This window comes from Nuphar pumila, chromosome 4, assembly GCF_984573655.1.
Source record: "Nuphar pumila chromosome 4, dmNupPumi1.hap1.1, whole genome shotgun sequence".
Classification (NCBI taxonomy): Eukaryota; Viridiplantae; Streptophyta; class Magnoliopsida; order Nymphaeales; family Nymphaeaceae; genus Nuphar; species Nuphar pumila.
The window spans coordinates 123937859-123957410 of record NC_143252.1 but is presented as its reverse complement, the minus strand read 5'-3'; the positions used below and the strand labels follow the sequence as shown (position 1 = coordinate 123957410).

The 19552-nt window shown below is 33.7% G+C and overlaps 1 protein-coding gene across 3 annotated transcripts in view; it reads right to left on the bottom strand.

Moving 5' to 3' along the window:
• The window catches only part of LOC149840902 (putative E3 ubiquitin-protein ligase ARI8), a 78750-nt gene that overhangs the window by 27893 nt on the left and 31305 nt on the right, over positions 1 to 19552 (bottom strand). For 2 of the 3 annotated variants that reach the window (XM_090003443.1, XM_090003444.1), the window contains exons 8-12: positions 14924 to 15031; positions 14743 to 14833; positions 14553 to 14642; positions 12562 to 12609; positions 8031 to 8102 (exon numbers count right to left, since the gene is read on the bottom strand). In XM_090003443.1, the coding sequence (XP_089859569.1) occupies positions 8031 to 8102; positions 12562 to 12609; positions 14553 to 14642; positions 14743 to 14833; positions 14924 to 15031 (409 nt within the window). The remainder of the gene's footprint in view (positions 1 to 8030; positions 8103 to 12561; positions 12610 to 14552; positions 14643 to 14742; positions 14834 to 14923; positions 15032 to 19552) is intronic. The other variant, XM_090003446.1, reaches the window with a different exon arrangement.

Below are 19552 nucleotides of genomic sequence, written 5' to 3'. Positions count from 1 at the left end.
ATGGGATCTAATTGATTCCCCAGCAGATGCTGACATTGTTGGATGTAAATAGGTATGTACAATAAAGTACAAATCTGATGGTTCTATTGAAAGGTACAAGGCCAGATTAGTAGCGAAAGGGTATACTCAGACATATGGTATTGACTTCTTTGAAACCTTTTCTCCTGTTGCACGGATGGGTATCATCCGTCTTGTTCTCTCAGTAGTTGTTCAGCATGGTTGGAGCTTGTGCCAATTAGATGTGAAAAATGCATTTCTATATGGGGATTTATCTGAGACTGTTTACATGCAACAACCTCCAGGATTCGAGGTTGAGGGGGAGTGTCAGAAGGTGTGTAGATTGAGAAAGGTGATTTATGGCTTGAAACAAAGTCCTCGTGCATGGTTTCAAAAGTTGTTTGAAGTCATGTCAAGCTTTGGCTTTAATAGATCAGCAGCAGATCATACACTATTTATAAAGAAAACTAGCTCTGGCATAGTTGTTATGGTGGTATATGTAGATGACATCATTCTTACAGGAGATGATGTGACAGTTATTCAAGACACAAAGGCTCATCTTCAAAAACACTTTGTTACAAAAGACCTTGGTTCACTCAGGTATTTTCTGGGTATAGAAGTTGCTAGGAGCCGTGAAGGGATGGTTTTGTCTCAACGGAAGTATGTTTTTGACTTATTAAAAGAAACGGGCATGTTGGGAGCTAAACAAGCAAATATTCCCATGGACCATAAAGTTCAGTTGTTTGAAGAAGGGTCAAAACCAGTTGATAGCAAAAGCTATTGCTCCCTAGTAGGGAAGCTATTATATGTAACTGTGACCAGGCCGGATATTGCTTTAGCAGTAAACAAAGTTAGCCAGTTTATGGACAAACCAACTGAGGTACACTGGAATTCAGCCATAATGATTCTCAGATATCTAAAATCCTCTCCTGAAAAGGGGTTATTTTTCAGGAAAGGTGGAACTCTGGAGATAGTAGCCTATTCTGATGCTGACTATGTTGGATCTGTAGTAGATAGAAAATCTACCACAGGATTCTGTGTGTTTTTGGGAGACAACTTGATTTTGTGGAGAAGTAAAAAACAAAATGTGGTTTCCAGGTCGAGTGCAGAATCAGAATATCAGGCTATGGCCCAAACAGTTGCTGAATTGATGTGGGTTCGCACTGTTCTTCATGATCTCCAGGTGAAGGTTTACTCTCCAATGACCATGATGTGCGATAACAAAGCGGCAACATATATAGCAAATAATCGTGTCTTTCATGAGAGAACAAAGCACATTGAGGTTGATTGCCACTATGTAAGAGATGATTCAAGCAAGTCATATCACTACCAAATACCTAAAGTCGGAAGACCAAGTTGCAGATATGTTTATAAAGCCTCTTGCTAGGCCAAATTTCTCAAAATGTTGTGACAAACTGAGCATGATTGATATCTATGCTCCAGCTTGAGGGGGAGTGCTGAGAATAGGTGGTTTTTAGTTTAAGTCCTTTTATATTAGAGGTTTTTGAAATTTTGTTTTCATAATGGACTTAGATGTAATTATTCCTTTTAGCCTCTCTCTATTTAATATAGAGAGAAGCCCTAATCCAAAGGTAACGAGATTATTTTTTGTGCAGCCGACTCTCTCTCTCTCTCTCTCTCTCTCTCTCTCTCTCTCTCTCTCTCTCTCTCTCTCTCTCTCTCTCCACAGGTGGCTGATTCATCGACCTTCCTTCTACAGTTATGATATTGGTTGTTTCTCTTATCGGTCCTTTTTGTGTTCCTTATGATTATGTTATTTTCTTAATCTCATGGTTCTTTAATGAACATTATCTTGTATGTTTTGCATGGGATTTAAATATTATGTTTATATTGCACACTTAGTTTTTCATAAAATATTAAGTTGAGAATCATGAGAAACTTCTTTGTGTTTTCCCTCGTAGGTGTTATAAGTGTTTCCCTCATGGTTAACTAAGTACTTGTCCATTATTGATGGATGTGTTTGTCCACTTAGATCTTCGGTGGACATGTGTGTCCTTGATTAAAGACTCTTGATTCATTGCATAATTGTTATTTATAAAATATAAATTTTTATATTATGCCCTTAATGCCTTAAATTTGTCACTTGCATATATTCTTAAATTTGTTCCTCTACATGTCTTTTGTATAAGATATGTGGCTTTAAGCTATTTAGATTATTACATATCCATGATTTTTTTTAATCTCTTTGTATATATCCACGATTAGTTGTACTTGTGTATGCACTTGGTTTTCTATATGGTTCTTTGAGAATCTCTATATATGTTTTGGTCATCTTTAATGTTATATGGCATTGATTGTCTCATAGTAGACTTATAATCTAGATTAAGCTATCTTTCTATATAGCTTGCTTATATTAACAATGGTTATGATTGCATTAATTGACATCTTGTTGTGCATGTGATTGCACTATTTTTAGTCTAAGTTTTCCCATCTACCGTTATTGAATTTGATTTGAAACTTTGATTTTTTTTTTCAAATCGGTTCTTAAATTTAAACTCACTTATTTGGAAAATGATTTCCATGACTATTTATTGTCTTCTTATGGCATTTAAGTTTTCTTACCTTGGGTGTTTTCTCCTATCATGCCTCTTATCTAAGTGTCATTATATGCAGACAAAAGATGTGTGCTCACACTTTCGTGTGTGTTGTTAGCTCATTGTTTGCATTGTGATTATACTCTTAATCTAGTCGTTGATACACTTGCATAGACAAGAGATGTTTGTTCACACCTTCGTGTGTGTTTTTAACTCATTGTTGGCATTATGATTATACCCTTGATCTAGTTGTTGATATACTTGATTTTTTAGTGTCATTATATGTAGAAAAGAGATGTTTATTCACTCCTTCGTGTGTGATTTTAGCTCATCGTTAGCATTGTGATTATGTTCTTGTTCTAGTCGCTGATACACTTGTTTTGAGTGTCATTATATGTAGACAAGAGATATTTATACCTACCTTCATATATGTCTTTTGTCCTTTATTGGCATGGTGATTATGCTCTTGTTCTAGTCGCTAATAGACTTGATTTATTAGGTTTAGAGGCCTAGTGAGATGTTTGCTTGTGGTGGTCAAACAAACTATTGTTGAAGTTTGCAAAATATCACTTCTTGATATTTGTGAGAATTTAAATCTCTTCATATTTTTCGCAAATTAGTGTTGATTTGCAAATATCATTTTTTTTGTTAGGTGAGATTTTTTAAAATCTCTCCTTGAAATTTCTAAACTTTTACTACTTATTTTTCCTTGTATGAAAGATGTTTATGAATAAAAATTTTAAGCATTTTTTACATACTTATGATGTTTAATAAAATCTTATTCTTTATATTGTGAGCCTTCTTGCGTGTACCCCTTTGTGAGTGTTGAGAGTGTGTTCCTTACGAAAACACTTGTGTTGTCCACTTGATATTGGTGGACACTTTTGTTCGTAATTGAAAGCTATTTGATTTTTTACCCTAAAATCATACATGTTATTAAAATTAGTTATTTTTATTGTCGTCTTATGTGCATTAAATATGCTTTAATTATATGTTAGATATATGTGTGTTTTATATTGATTATCTTGTTCTCATTGTTGTATAGATGAACTCAATTAGCTCATCTTTTCTTGAGGTCTCCCTTTGACTTATTATATTTTATATGCATGTTGTTATTTGAAATGCTTAGGATATTATTTATGCAAAATTGTCTATCTCTTCTTGATGATTCATATGTCCTTGAATGATCAAATTTTCTTCTTAATGATTATCTAACGTTTTTAAAAAGTATTACCGCTTTGTTTGAAAATTCTACTCTTTGTTTAAAATATATTGGTTTTAAAAAAATTTATAACTATTGGGCTAGGATATCTTCCTTGTGTAGTTGGAACCTTTTGGTTTGTTCTCTCAACAAACTCTTAAAGATGTGGTAGATTGAGGAAGGATATCTTCGATGCATCATATTATAAAGATGAAAATAGCCGATGAAAACGTTTGGGGATGATCACCAATAAAGACATTTGAAGACTTGTATTTGCAAAATTTTCAACGTGATAAAGATGAAGATTTTCCTTGAAGTCACTTGAAGACTTGAATCCTTCCAATTAAATCTTTGTTATATTTCTAAACTTTCAGTATATCACAACGTAAGTTTGAGGGAGAGTGTTAAGTTGTATATATATATATATATATATATATATATATATATATATATATATGTGTGTGTGTGTGTGTGTGTGTGTATGTTATTTATATTAATGTAATAGGTAATAACCTCTAGGGGTATTTTCATCTTTTTATAATAAATTTTGTCCACTAGGGACAGTCCCTAGTTTTTGTTTTTTATTTTTCTTGTTTTATTTTTATTTCACCGTTTATTGCATTATAGGGGCTTTATGGTCATTGGGACCATAGAGTAGTTGAAAGCCCCAACTGTCACATTTATAACAGTTGGGAGCTCACAAGCTCCCAATGTCTTTATGCCTTGGGTCCTTTTGTATACAATGGCACTACTTGTGCCCATTTTTCTCAATGCTTCTCTTAAGCATTTATGCTCAATAAAGATGAATATTTTATATTTTGTATTTTTCTATTTAGTTCCTTAATGTCTTATATGCACTTAGTGATTGTGTTGTCGCCCCTTGTTGGCTATTGTTTTGTCCTATAGTGGACTTGTGCACATTGCGATTGTGATCTTGTAAGCCCTTTGTTTGTGCTTATGCACTTTTGTGATTGTGTAAAGCCCTTAGTGGCATTGTTTTAGTATTTTCTGTTATTTCATTATACATATCTCATAAGAAAAATGTAAATTATGAAATAATAAACAATAACACTAAGCTAACAAGTTAAAAGGATGGAGAAATGGTTAAATATATTAGTTAAAAGAGGTTGGGGGTAGGCTTAAGAAGACTTGGATGGAGATGATAGGAAAGGATGTGAATGCTTTGAACCTCACCGAGGACATGGCATTGGATAAAAATGATTGGAGGAGAAGGATTCATGTGGAAGACCCAGAATGATTTTCTTTTTTGGTTCATATCGCCGACCCCAATTGTTTTGGGATGAAGGCGTAGTTGTTGTTGTTGTTTATTGTTTGTACTAAGCTAACAAGTCATAAGAGCCATAATAGTGAATGTTTACCTAAACAAAAACAAAATCCCCAAGTATTTCTAAATCCTTAAACATTTTAAGTAACCAAATTTTTTTAAGTTCAAACAAAAATGAAGACTTCTTCTTACAAGAAAATCAAGCCCTAAATCACTCTCAAGTTCTTTAGGAGTGAACACAAAAAAAAAAAACAAATTGAGTGCAACATAAAATGCACGGGTCCAAATCTCAGTTCAACTATCGGGGTGTATCATAAGATGCATGGGGTGTATCATGTGATACACCCAATACAAGTATGATACACAACTGTATCTCAATATGGGTGTGTATTGCATCGATTAGGCCCAAAGTAACCATATGTATTGTGCAATATATGGTACGATACGGTACGATACAACAGTGTTTGATACAATAGAGGAACTAAGTATGAAAGAGAATAAGTTAAAGAAAAGTTCTCTAAAAAATTATGAAGAATACGTGTTGACTGTCTCTAGGCCCGAATCTTATGCTCGCACTTATAGACCGCCTCACTTTGGGAAACAAGAAAATGACTATGACAATAAAAGAAAAATTATTTGTCATTATTGTCATGAATCGGGGCATATTAAACCTATGCCCTAAGCTAAGAAGAAAGGAGGAAAAAAACATATGGAAAAGAAATTTGCTATGGCTGAAACACCTCAAGAGACTAAGGACGTTGATAACTCTCAAGACGCATCCATTGGAATAGCTAAATCCTTATCTCAATCGGTGGAATTTTAAGAGGGTCATCTTCTTCAACTAGAACCGCAGTATCATCCTACTTCAACCTCGGTAAATTTTTCTGACTCCTTGATTCTAGTACATCTTTTCACATGACCCCAAATCATGATGTTTTATATGAATGTCATAATAACTCAAGTGCGTCAAATGTTTTTATTGTTGATAGTACATCTCTTGAAATCAAAGGCATAAGAAATTTTGAGAAAAATCTTTCAAATACAAAAAAAAATTATCCCAAAAATTAGATGTATTCACAAATTAAATTTAAATCTTTTATTTGCTTCTCAAATATCTTATTATGGTTATAATATTTTTTTCTCCTCAAATAAATGTTGGGTGCAGGATCGCCAGTCAGGGAAGCTGATTGGGCAAGGTCATAGAGAAGTTCGCTACTTTATGGAGTTTTTGGAGATACCCAAAGATTTTTGTAATGTCTAAAAATTAGATTTAAATTTATGGAATAGAAGATTAGAACAACAAGATGTATCCAAAACTCAATATTTTTCCAAGATCGGAAAAATTTTGTAATATTAATGACTTTACTTGTGAAGATTGTGTTCTTGAAAAAATGATAAGATTACCATTTAATGATAGAATGTTTATTTCATCTAGACCACTTGAGTTAGTTCATTTGGATGTTTTGGGTCATGCACCAATTATATCAAAAGGTGAATATGCATATTATGTTATATTTGTAGATGACTTTACTAGGTATACTTGGATTTACTTCCTTAAACATAAATTTGAAGTTTTTTCTCATTTTCAAAACTTTCATAAGTTGGTTAAAAATATATTTAATAATGATATTTATATATAATGTGTATATATATGTATACATATGTGTATACGTATATATTATATGTATATATTTATTGTAAATATTTTTCTTCTTTTCTCTTATATTTTGTCATTTGACTAGTCAACACAAGGTTGACTAGCCGTTGGAGCTAGTCCAACAACTACAAATAGAGTCGTTGGACTAGCTCCAACAACTCTTTTTGCTCTCTCTTGTATATAAAAGGGGATGAATCCCCTCTTGTAACTTAATGCTTCTAGCATTTTTGGTTTATTAATAAATTAATATTTTTTTATGTTTGTGAGCTTTCTTTGTGTATTCCCTTGTGGGATTTGTGAGTGTGTCCGTAGTGACCACTTTTTATGCTTGACCACTTTGTTCCTTGGACTTTTGTTTGTTATAGAAGGCTCTTTTGGTTATTTAGAGTTTAGACCCCAACTAATTAATTTGTTGTTGAATACTCTCTCTTCGAAACTCACATGCACACTTGGTTGCCAATAGGTCAACCTGCACCATATCTCATACATCTTTGTCTCAGCCAATTTAACAAACAGTTGAAGGGCACATTCCAAGTCCTCAGATAACCCACAAAGAAACAATCACCAAAGTAGAAGAAATGTCTCTCCTACTCATGTTTAGTTCATCAATAAATGCCACCCTTGCTCTCACGTTTAGTCCATCCATAAACGCCTCCCCTGCTCTCATCTTAGAAGGGCACCAACAAGTGGATTTGGTGAAACTGATGACTGGCGTTGATTGGTAAGACACCATCTTTGAATATCTCCTGATCATTCTAGACGACCAGAATGGCAAGAGACGAAGATGGGCAGCTTCAAAAGAGGATGGCTGTGCACCATATATTGGCAGAGAGTCCATCAGAGAGGGGTTTGGAGTTCTACAGCCATAGCAATGGCCGCTGAACCCTCAGCAGATAAACCCTAGGGACCAAGTATGGGTTTAAGGTGGAGGAAGAAAGCAGCATTTTGGGTCTTTTATTTTCTTGGAGAGAAAGGTGAGGAGAAGGCGAGGGCAACAGAGAGAGAGAGAGAGGTCAAGGGTTTGGGTTGAGAGGGGTATGCCCCTTGTTTTAAGATAAATGGAAACCTGATTTTTTTTTCTGGTTTCTATTAATCCAGCTATCTGCTGGATTAATAAAGTCCTAGTTTTTTTAATCTGATTTTGAGAAATCTGGTTTTGCTATCCAATCGGTAGAAAATTACATCTCCCAATTTTTATTTTTCCAGTATCTTAAATATCTGGATATTTGGTGCTAACCAAACAGGCCCTTAGGGTAACATATAGTTACCCTTTTTTTGTTTTTGTTTAGCTTTAATAATAATTCCCCTTTTATTCAAAAAAAGAAAACAAAATACCTGTAACCAAGCATCAGTGATGAATTTCAGTTGAGATGCAGGTTGACATTGCTTGTCACTCAACTTTTCAAGCTGCACAATCACACAGGATCATTATATACTTCATAAGCTACAAAAGAAATCCTAAAGTTTCAAAAACAATAAGAACCTTGCATATCTGGACAAGGTAGGGAAATATTTAAAACAGAAACTCAGCATACAAAAGTAGCATCACCAGTTTTAGCATAAGTAACATAAAATTCATCTTACATTGGGGCAATCCAATTACATGTGTTAAATTGTATCTCTTAATATATATATATATATATATATATATATATATATATATATATATATAATCATAGGCCCTCAGGGGCATTTTGGTCATTTCCCATTTTTGCACATATTCATAATTATGAATATGACTAATTTTTTTTTCTTCTTTTTTCTTTTCTTTTTTTTCTTTTTTTTCTTTCTTTTCTTTTCTTTTCTTTTCTTTTCTTCTTTTATTTTTCTTTTGGTTGACTTTAGTCAACCTTGGAATGGGGTCCAACATCTAGTTGTTGGACCCCCTCCAATGGTTAGAATTCTAACCATTGGAGGGGCTCCAATGACTAGTGGAGCCCCTTCCAAGGGGCTCCTAGTGGCTTATAAATAGGGGTCTTGCCCCATTGTAAATTAATAAGGGTTTTTACCCTCTCTCTTAACAAAGACTCATTCTTTTAGCCCTTTTGGCTTCACCCCTTTGTGGGTTTATGAGTTTGCACTTTATGTGCATTTGGTTACCCCTTAATGAGTTTGTGTATTCGCACTTTATGTGCATGTTTATCTGTTCATTTTTTAACCTATTGCATTCAAGGTCATTTTCTAACAATATGCACACACAAAAATGCACAAACAGGTACACACAAGTGAACACATGCGCTCACACACACATCCAACAATATTGATCTTAAGAATATACGAGCAAATAAATTTCTGCAACTAGTGTATTAAGAAAATCTCAGGAAAAGATAGAGAAAATACTTTAAGGAAAATAGGAAAAATAAGAAAATATTTTTTGCTAGTGATTTTTAAGAAAGACAAAAAAGTAGAAACTATTAATAACATAGAAAATAAAATCTAAATTAGAAAGAAACACTTCAGATATTTCCCCAGAATTTTCAATATTTCCGTACATTATCATGATACTATTGCAATATTTTTCAAAAATTATTTTCAGAATATCAAAAACATAACAAGAAAATATCTTTTTTATTTTGTGGTAAAGACATCATTGATGTTTTCAAAAAATATCAGCAATATGTGACTACACGCACATGTACTTAATGGATTTCTAAATTTAAACCATATATACTAACTTTAATAGTGTTGAACTGATTGAAATGATAAAAAAAAACTTCAAAAGTGGTAGCAGTTTTGAAAATACATAGTTACCTTTAAAAGTACTGCATGTTTTGTTTTGGAGGACAAAAAATGTAATGTAACAATGGGTACTTTTTATAAATCTAATTTGAAAAGTTAAATGTAACTTTTTTACCTTAAAAAGTAACTTCATATTTTAAAAAATGCCAACAATTTTGAGGACGTTTAGTTATTTAAATCAATTGAAAGCTGCTAATGTATAAAGGTTACATTGGCATATACTGCCCCTCTTACTAGCACTGATTTCTCAAAAAACCAAAGAGTTGGTACCTTCCATAGCTTTCAATAACCATAGGGAACATACTAGCTTTAGACTTGACTGATCAAGGATTTCCCTTTGACTGCTATTTTATAATACTAGTTTGACTGATTATGAACTAGTGCCAAAAAAGGACACACACACACACACAGAGAGAGAGAGAGAGTAAATATCTTTACATAGGTCATAAATTAGACAATGAACACACACACACACAAGTAATGCTACGGTACTCAGAGCACCTATACCCATACCTACCATATGTTAAAATATATAGATGTTATACATATATATATCTATATATATAGACATATAGACATATATACATATATATTTTATATATATATGTCTATGTGTCTATCTATATATATTGTAATACCCACTAGGGGTAAATTGGTCTTTTCACTTGTAAATACGCATATCCATTAGGGATATGTTTTTCTCTTTCTTCTTATTTTTGTATTTCGTTTTTTATTTTCTTTCTTTTTTTTGTAAAATGGGGTCCACCGTAGAGTCGTTGGACCCCTCCAGCGGCCAAAAATATGACCGTTGGAGGGGCTCCCAACGACTCTTTGGGAGCCCCTTTTGGTTCCTTTTTGTGTATAAATAAAGGGCTTTCCCCCACCTCATTGTAAGCTTGTTTAAGCTTTTCTCAATAAGATTTCTATCTATTTTTTAGAGCTCTCTCTCTCTCTCTCTCTCTCTCTCTCTCTCTCATATTGTGTGTTTGTCAATTCCACTTTGTGGCCTACTGTATTTTTGCCCATTAATGGCCTCTTGCTTGTATGCTTGTGCATCTTAGTCACTTAGTGACATTGCCTCTTTTCATTAGTGTTTCATTACATGGTATAAAGGCTTGGCTGTGAAAGCATCATTGGGATACTCTTTCTTGTGTTTGAGTAAGTTTTAAGTATCATACTTTCGTCCTTCAATTCCCTACATAATGGCCGATAAAGATATAAAGATCGATCTTTCATTCAAATTGAATGGAACCAACTATAGAATGTGGGAGGCCGCCATGGAAAACAACCTCAAAGGTAAGAGACTTTGAGAATATATATGTGGAACCATTCCGGAACCACAATTGAGGCTCACTATAAAAGAAGGAAATGAAGAAAAAGCCTTGAACGAAGGCGAGAAGGCCAAAGCTATTCAAGAATACCAATCTAAAGTTGAAGATGGGGAAAGTAAGCATGCCAAAATATTAGCATGGTTCATGAATAACGTGGAACTCAAAATTTGAGCCAATCTTGTCAAATTTAAGAAAGCAAAGGAAGTATGGTTCTTCATGAAAGGTATGTACACTCAAAAAGACCTTGCTAGGCATTTCTTTTTGCAAAAAAAAAAAAGAGGAACCAAGCAATTATATTGTATTTCAATTATATTATATATATTGTATTTCAACATATATAATATTATATTTCAGCATATGATATATTATATATTGCATTTATATATAAATATGTGTATGTACTAAAAAAAAGTGTGTTACACTAGATCTAAGGAAGAAAAGAACCGACAAAGGAAATAACGTGGTGAGGAGAAGAAGAAGAGGAAGAGCTAGCTCTGCAGAAACTGAAAAAGATGAGCAATATGTTGATTATAAACGTATTGGAGTTATTTAACTATTTTAGACTTGAATGCACTTATAGTGTAGAATGTCTATATATTTGCAAATATATTTGAATGTGTTACATATTGGCCGCCTTTGACATCTAAGTTGCTTGCTTGATTTTTTTCTTTTTAACTTAGTTAAGTTTGTTATGTGTGTGTAGACTTGTTAAATATTTGTATGCCTATATTTTTATTTGGTGGTTAATGGATAATGTTTTATTTTAGATTTTTCAATGTTGCCTGCATGAGATGTATGTTGTGGTTATTAGGACCAAGGTCATCATTAAATGTCTGAATACCTGCAGAAGCATTGATAATGTATCAGGACCAAGGTCATCATTGAGATGTGTGGTTATATATATATATATATATATATATATATATATATATATATATATATATATATATATATATATATATATATTATTTTATTTATTTATTTATTTATTTTAAGTTAAGTTGGGGTTAGGCGGACCCCTACCAAAACAACAGTCGCCCCATGCGGCAGAGGGATTCGATCGGGGGTCTTCAGCTTGACACAGGACCCCGCTTACCACATTGGTGATATGTTGTGGTTATATTATTAGAGGTGGACCGCATAAGTTTAAGCAATATATTGCAGGTCTTTCTCAAAAAGTATGTCCATGTTCTCATCCATCTATTCATGTCACTTTTCGTGATGTTATTGCTGAACTAGAAAAAATTAAAAGAAAAGAAGGTTGCAAAATTACAAAGAAGAATACATTTCATTTCAACCATTGTTCCAGATTCTGAAGATGATGATGATGACCCATGGCAAGCTCGGTTAACTTCACTTGCCAAAAAAAACACAAATACAAAATAAATTCAAAATAAAATGAATATAATCTAAATATATATGCTATATCTAAAATATATATTATATACTGAAAATATAATTATAATTTCTAAATTGAATACAAACTTGTATGTACCGAGGGTAAAATGGTGTGTCCAGGTGTCAACGCATGTCAACATGGGTACGGAGGGCAAAATGGAGTATCCTTGTACCATAGGTGGTAAATTTGAGATTACAGTTACTACTTGGAGTTTGTTAACCAAATTCTAAAAGCTCATGATACACAAACAGAGAGAGAGAGAGAGAGAGAGAGAGATTTGCATTCAATCCACACAAACTCCATTCTATAGGGTGATTCTATGGAATTGTGTTGTCGACTAGCATACCATTAGAGGATCAAGGTTTTAATTGCAGCTATTCTCCAAAGTACTACTTACATGAACAGTTTGCATTTGATGCAGATCTGAAAGTGCCTTTGCTCTTGACTGCAAACAATGGAGACGTTTTAGAAGCATGGATTACTCATAATAACAACTGCTTATCAGGTATGACACTATGTCTATGTTCTATACAAAAATGCAAGCTATTAAAAAAAAATTATAATTTGGTGCAACACATGAAAACCACAGACATATACTAGTGCATTTAATGTGTTAGAAGGCATTCATTTGCAATAAATTAAACATAATCCATGTACCAAAGATCTAACCAAAAAGTGGGATATCCCAATTAACAATGATACCAAGCCAAAAACACTCAATGGTATGTTTGGTTCGATGACATGAGATTCACTTCCTAGTACACTTTAGAAAGTGAATCTCATTTGAACAGTACCTCAAAAGCATCCAAACATAAAACTGTTTTAGCGCAGAACCCCAAAAAGCAAGGCTCATAAAAATTGAATTGACACATAACCCAAAAGTAAGATTTAGAAAGTAACTTTGTCATGAAGTCTCATGAGATTTTGAATCTCTTTTGAACAGCGTTTTCACTTTTCGAAAACACAACCAAACGTACCCCAAATGCCAGCCGCATCGCATGAAACATGCATGTCTAAAAACACCAAGTGCATAAGCCAATAAGAGATCTTTGTTGAAGGCAATGGATGACGAAAAAGATATCAAACAAGTGAACGCACCAGCAACAGAATTGTAATGACGCCCCAAGGCAAGCACAAACACAAAGCCACAAAGGGCAAATCAGAGACAAGAAGTACCTTAAATAGAGAAGATACAAGGGCTCATAGAGGGCCATTATACCCATTGGGAGCTCCCAAGGGCAAGAAACATAGCCATTGAGGAGCTCCCAATGGCAAGAAATATGGTCTAAAAACCATATTGACCCTGATACAAAAATAAAGGACAGAAAAAGAAAAATAAAAATGACAAATCTGCCCCTAATGTGCAGAACATATTATAGTCATACAAAAAGATCAAAATGCCCCTAGAGTGCAAAACTTATTACAAACATATACATGCAAGTAGACATAATAATATATACATATATAGAGAGAGAGAGAGTAATGGGTAGGTGTGAAATGATAGGTGCTAAATGATATGTGCTAAATGAGTTTTTCAGGGTTTTTTCATTTTATTTTTAAATTCTGACCATACAAATGTGATCTATGTACTTGATTTTATAGGGATCAGCTCTTGAAGTGTTCGATTCCGACACATGGGTGGGTTTCTATAAGGTTCGAAAAATCAACGGTCCAAAATCTTCATAAATTTTCGAGGCTCCAAATATCATTTTTTTCATCTAAAACACATGATCCAGGTGTGGATTCCTCGTAAATCGACCATGCCCAACACATTTATGGGGTCCAAACTGCAAAAAAAATACCAGAAGGGCAGAAAAACCCAGTTAGCACGCACGTACCAATTTCGCACCTACCCATTTCTATGTATATATGCATATATATATTTAACAAGCATGTACCATGTATTCATCACTGCAATAGCAGGTGTTCAATAGAGAAGAACAACAAAAAATCACCATTAATTTTTTGGAGCTTCTGGTCAATGAATGACATATCAACCAAAGATTGGGTCTCCTTATGAATTAACCATGTCAATAGTGAGGCACCCATGTCCTTTATGACATTTATTGTCTTCAATGTACTTCTATCTTAAGCAGATGCTTCATTAGATATGAATAATCCAAGGTACATAAACTAACCTAAACCAACTAGAATGCAAAATCTTCTGCAAATAAAAAATAAAGAATCAATAAAAAAGACCTATATCCATGAAAACTTCGCATGCAATTGAAGACCAACAATTAAGAAATTAATACAACACAATAAAGGCAAGGGACTTCCAAGACACAAAAAGATGTATCTAAGATTGAATAAATGCAATTCTCAAAAAAGATCGAATAAATGCTAAACACAATGACAATAAGATGGTGATATGGAAATTTTACATACCGACTGGTTGGAAGCCCATCTTTCATAATAATGGGTATACCTCTCCAACGAATTTTTAGCCATTTCTCTTCTTCTTTCAGTTTCATCATACTGAAAACCAGCAAATAGTAACAAGGCAACATACAGGTCACACTCCCAATTCATGATAAAAAACTTTTATACCATGCATATACAAAGAAAACATCCATACCACTCCATCCTGCTTTGCAGTCTCGTAACGATTACATGCATAGAAACCACCAGTTCGTTCACCATGTTCAGACCATGAGCCAAGACAAAGCCTGCAAATTGCAACATGTCATTTAAATAAAGAATAGAAACTAAATATTTAAGTTAAAACTCATCTCAAATTAACAAGTGAAATGCCTCACCAGCAAAACTCAAACTTGCAAGGTGGTGTGCAAGTGATATGCATGCATCCCTGGTTTTTCTCAATAGGTCGCTTGCACTTTGGGCAGGGCTTGGAATTTGCTAATATCCTAAATATTACACATCAGAGTTGTTAATCACATTATGCTCATGAATCACATTATGGTCATGGCAAAGGAAGAAGGCTCAAAGTAAAATATTATCCATCAGATACTTGAAACCAAGGTTGTCGTTACCGTATCAGTCGGGCCCACAATAAGATATGTATTGTATCGTAAAAAATTGTAATTTTTAATAAAAAATTTTAAAATTCCAAAAAAATCATGAAAAACAGAAAAAAAAACTTGCAAAATTTCTAAACAAAATAATAACCCACAAAACAATGATGAATTATACAAAATACAACCATAAAATCACATATGAAGCATTTATGTCTCGATGAGCTGCATAAGACATCATCAAACATCAACTATCTCACAAAAATAATGCAAAATATTACATATCTTGCAATTAAGAACTTGCCACAATTCATACTTTCATGTTAAACACAAATATTATGGCAATAGTTATAAAAATGTCTTCAAAAGAGACAATACTCACACAAGCACTAATTCCGAGATGTACACAAAGGCACTCGAAGAACACTTGAACAAATATGCATAAAGCAATACAAATATGCACAAAGGCATGAAATGCCACAATATATTAGAAAAGAGGAAGAGCTTGAGCTCACAAGCTTGAGAAAATACAAGAGGAAGTACCCTATTTATACACCACAAGATGATCCACCTAGGGGGCTCCCAAAGAAGTCATTGGGAGCCCCAACGACTCTTCGGGGAGCCTTCCCTAGGTGGCACAAAGCACGAAAAGAAAAAGAAAAGAAAAGAAAAAAACAAGAAAAATAAAGGAATAAAAAAATACAATCATATTCCTAATGGAATATGCGTAAAATAGGAAATTACAAAATACCCTTTTCGGATAATTATGAGTAAAAGATATATATATATGTATATACACGTATATATAACGAGATTAAGGATTACATTTTAACACCCCCCCTCGAACTTAAGGTGCGATAACCGCAAGTTTGCCAAGAAGAAAATTAAATTTAGGCGAACAAAGAGCCTTAGTGAAAAAATCAGCCAGTTGGTACTCAGTGTTAAAATATGTTGATCCTTAAATGTACATATATATATTTATATATATATAAAGATACGTATACATATATATATGTATACATATCTCTATTTATATATATATAAATATATATATTTTATCTTCCTAAAATACCCTCAAGGGTATTCTTGTAAATTAGCATTTTACGCATATTCCAATTGGAATATGCATTGTAATTTTTGTTTTATTTTTATTTTTTGTTTTTTATATTTTTGGATTTCGTACCACATTGGGGGCCTCCCAAAAGTGACGTTGGGAGCCCCCAACGGTCACAAATGTGACCGTTGGGGGCTCTCCAACGTCCCCTTTGGGAGCCCCCAAGGTGGTCCCTTTTCATGCTTATAAATAGGGGATTTCCCCTTTGTATTTGGCATTCTTGAGGGAGCTTATGCTCCATTGTAATGGGGTTTTTACCCCTTCTCCATTATTCTTCAATGATATGCAACTTATGACTTTATGTCATATTTTTCCCTTTTTATGGGTTTTATGTGTTAGCACATTATGTGCTTATGTTGTTTCCCTTTAATGGGTATATTTGCACTCCACGTGCATAAGTATGGGTTCATTATTGAACCCAATGTATTCCAAGTCACTTTCTAACACTCAGATGTCGCATACGAGAGATCAATGACCTTCTTCAAGTATTCTTCCCTGACATAGTGACAATCCATCTCTATATGCTTCGTGCGTTCATAAAAAGTATGATTCTTGAAAATATATATTGCACTCTTATTGTCGCAGCATAACTTTGTTGGCTCTTTAATATTGACCCCCATGTCTTCTAGAAGACTCTGAATCCATATAATTTCTATGGTTGTAGATGCCATGGCTCGATATTCGGCTTCGGTGGAGGACAAAGAGACCTTTTGTTGCTTCTTGCACCTCCAAGAAACCAATGATTAACCTAAGGAAACACATAAATCATTGGTGAAGTGGCGGTTATTCGGGTCACCTCCCCAATCAGAGTCAGTATAGGCAATTAACTTTAATTCAGAAGATGAAGACAAAAATACTCTCTTATTTGTAGTTCCCTTTAAGTATCTGATGATGCGAAGAACGGCACTCATGTGAACCATTATGGGAGCATGTTGAAACTGACAGGCAATATGGATTGCATGAGACAAATCAGGTCGAATGATGCTAAAATACATTAGCGAGCCTACCAGTTGTCTGTAAGGAGTAGGATCAGTCAGAGGAATCCTGTCATCGATCTTCATTTTTTAGCCCACTATTTCAGGAGTTTCGCAAATTTTGTGATCTGAGACTTTTGACCAGTCAATAATCTCACAAGCAAGTTTAGTTTGAGATAGAAAATAATCATGTTGGGAGTAAGCAACCTCAATTCCCAAGAAATATGTCAGAAACCCTAAGTTTAACATTTCAAATTTTGAAGTCAAGACGGATTTGATATCCTTGGCTCCTTTGACATCATCACCTGTTGTTAACATATCATCAACATATAACAATAATATCATAATACCTGCATTGGATTTTCTGATAAATAATGCAGTGTCTGTATAACAGGAAGAGAATCCATTTTCTAACATAACATTGTTGAATCTGTCATACCAGGCTTTAGGTGTCTATTTCAAACCATAGAGAGCTTTCCGAAGACGGAGAACTTTATCTTTAGGAACTTTCATACCTGGTGGGGCATCCATATAAACTTATTCACTAAGATCACCATTTAAAAAAACAATTTTAACATCCATTTGAAAAATGTTCTATTTTTTAATAGACGCAATAGTGATGAGACATCTGACAGTAACCATCCGTGCTATAGGTGCAAATGTTTCTTTATAATCAATTACATATTCTTGACCATACACTTTTGCGACTAAGCGAGCTTTATACCTCTCCAGAGATCCATCGCTCCTAGTCTTAACTTTAAACACCCAACGACAACCTAGAGTTTTCTTTCCAAAAGGTAAAATTTGAAATTCCCGTGTGTTAGCTTGCCTAAGAGCTTTGAGTTAATTTTTCATAGTTTCTTGCCATTCTACACATTTTTTGGCTTCCTCAAAATTTCTTGGTTCAAAATAAGAATGAATGGCATTAAGACAAGCTCTATACTTGAGTGAAAAAGAGTCAAAAGAGACAAATCTGGTTGGAGGCTTCCTATTTCTTTCAGATCGTTTGGGATCATGTGATGGAATAGAATCACTATATTGCTCAATTGCACTTCTAAAAGTATTTTTATCTCTACGAGAATAGGTTATTGGGTCATTTGATGTTCTACCCTCTTTAGTACATGGTGAGTTGAAGTCATTAGTGACTACTTCATTATCACTATCATGGTTTGATGATATTTCATCATCACTAGACATGTCATCATAACTAGATAATAGGTCAAATAAGAAAAAATAGTCATCATTTTCGTGGTGAGAATCATTTTTTCAAAACCACTCTCATTTTCCAAAAGCGTCACATTTCTTGAAACATATAACTTATCGTTTTTAAAATCGTAACAGCAAAATCCTTTTTGAGTCTCGAAATATCCATGAAAGACACATGGAATAGCTTTAGGTGAAAGTTTGTCATTCTTAGCTGTAAGGACAAAGCATTTGCAACCAAAAATTCGTAATCTATTATAATCAGGTTCCCTTTTATATAGTGTTTCAAAAGGAGAGATTTTACCCAAATTTCTAGAAGGTACACAGATGCAAGAACCGCTTCGGGCCAAAATAAAATTGAAATATTTTGAGCTATGAGAAGAGTTCGAGTGGTTTCAATGATATGCCTATGTTTTCTTTCAGCCAACCCATTTTGCTGAGGGGTTTTAGGGCATGACCTTTGATGAACAATACCACTATATTCAAGATACTTCTTGAATTCATTTGAGAGATACTCACCTCCAAAATCAGTTCTAAATATCTGTAAGTTGCTATTAAATTGAGTTTTAATCATCACATGGTATGATTTAAAACATGAAAAAACTTCATGCTTATGTCTAAGAAAATATATCCAAGAATACCTAGAAAAATCATCCACAAAAATCACATAATAGGCAAACCCTCCTTTTGAAACAACAGGTGTCAGTCCCCAAACATCCGAAAGAACAATTTCGAAAGGTTTAAAAGTAAGCATGGATCTTTGTTCAAAAGGCATACTTCTCATTTTTCCAAGAATACAGTCATTACAAGAGAATGTATCTTTACAAAAAAATTTAGCAAAATGCAAATAAGATAACTTGGTGATATTGGGATGACCAAGTCTTTTGTGTCAAACATTTATATCTTTATGTTGGACAGCATTACAAAAAGAAATTTTAGGAACTTGAAGAGAGTCTATATAATATAAATCTTCCTTTCTAGAGCCTTCCCCAATCAATTTCCCGGACCGGCGATCCTGTATTAAACATTTATCAGAAAAAAATTTAATATCACATCCATGGTCCAAGAATTGAGAAACGGCGAGAAGGTTCAAGTTTAACTTTGGTATAAATCTAATTTTGG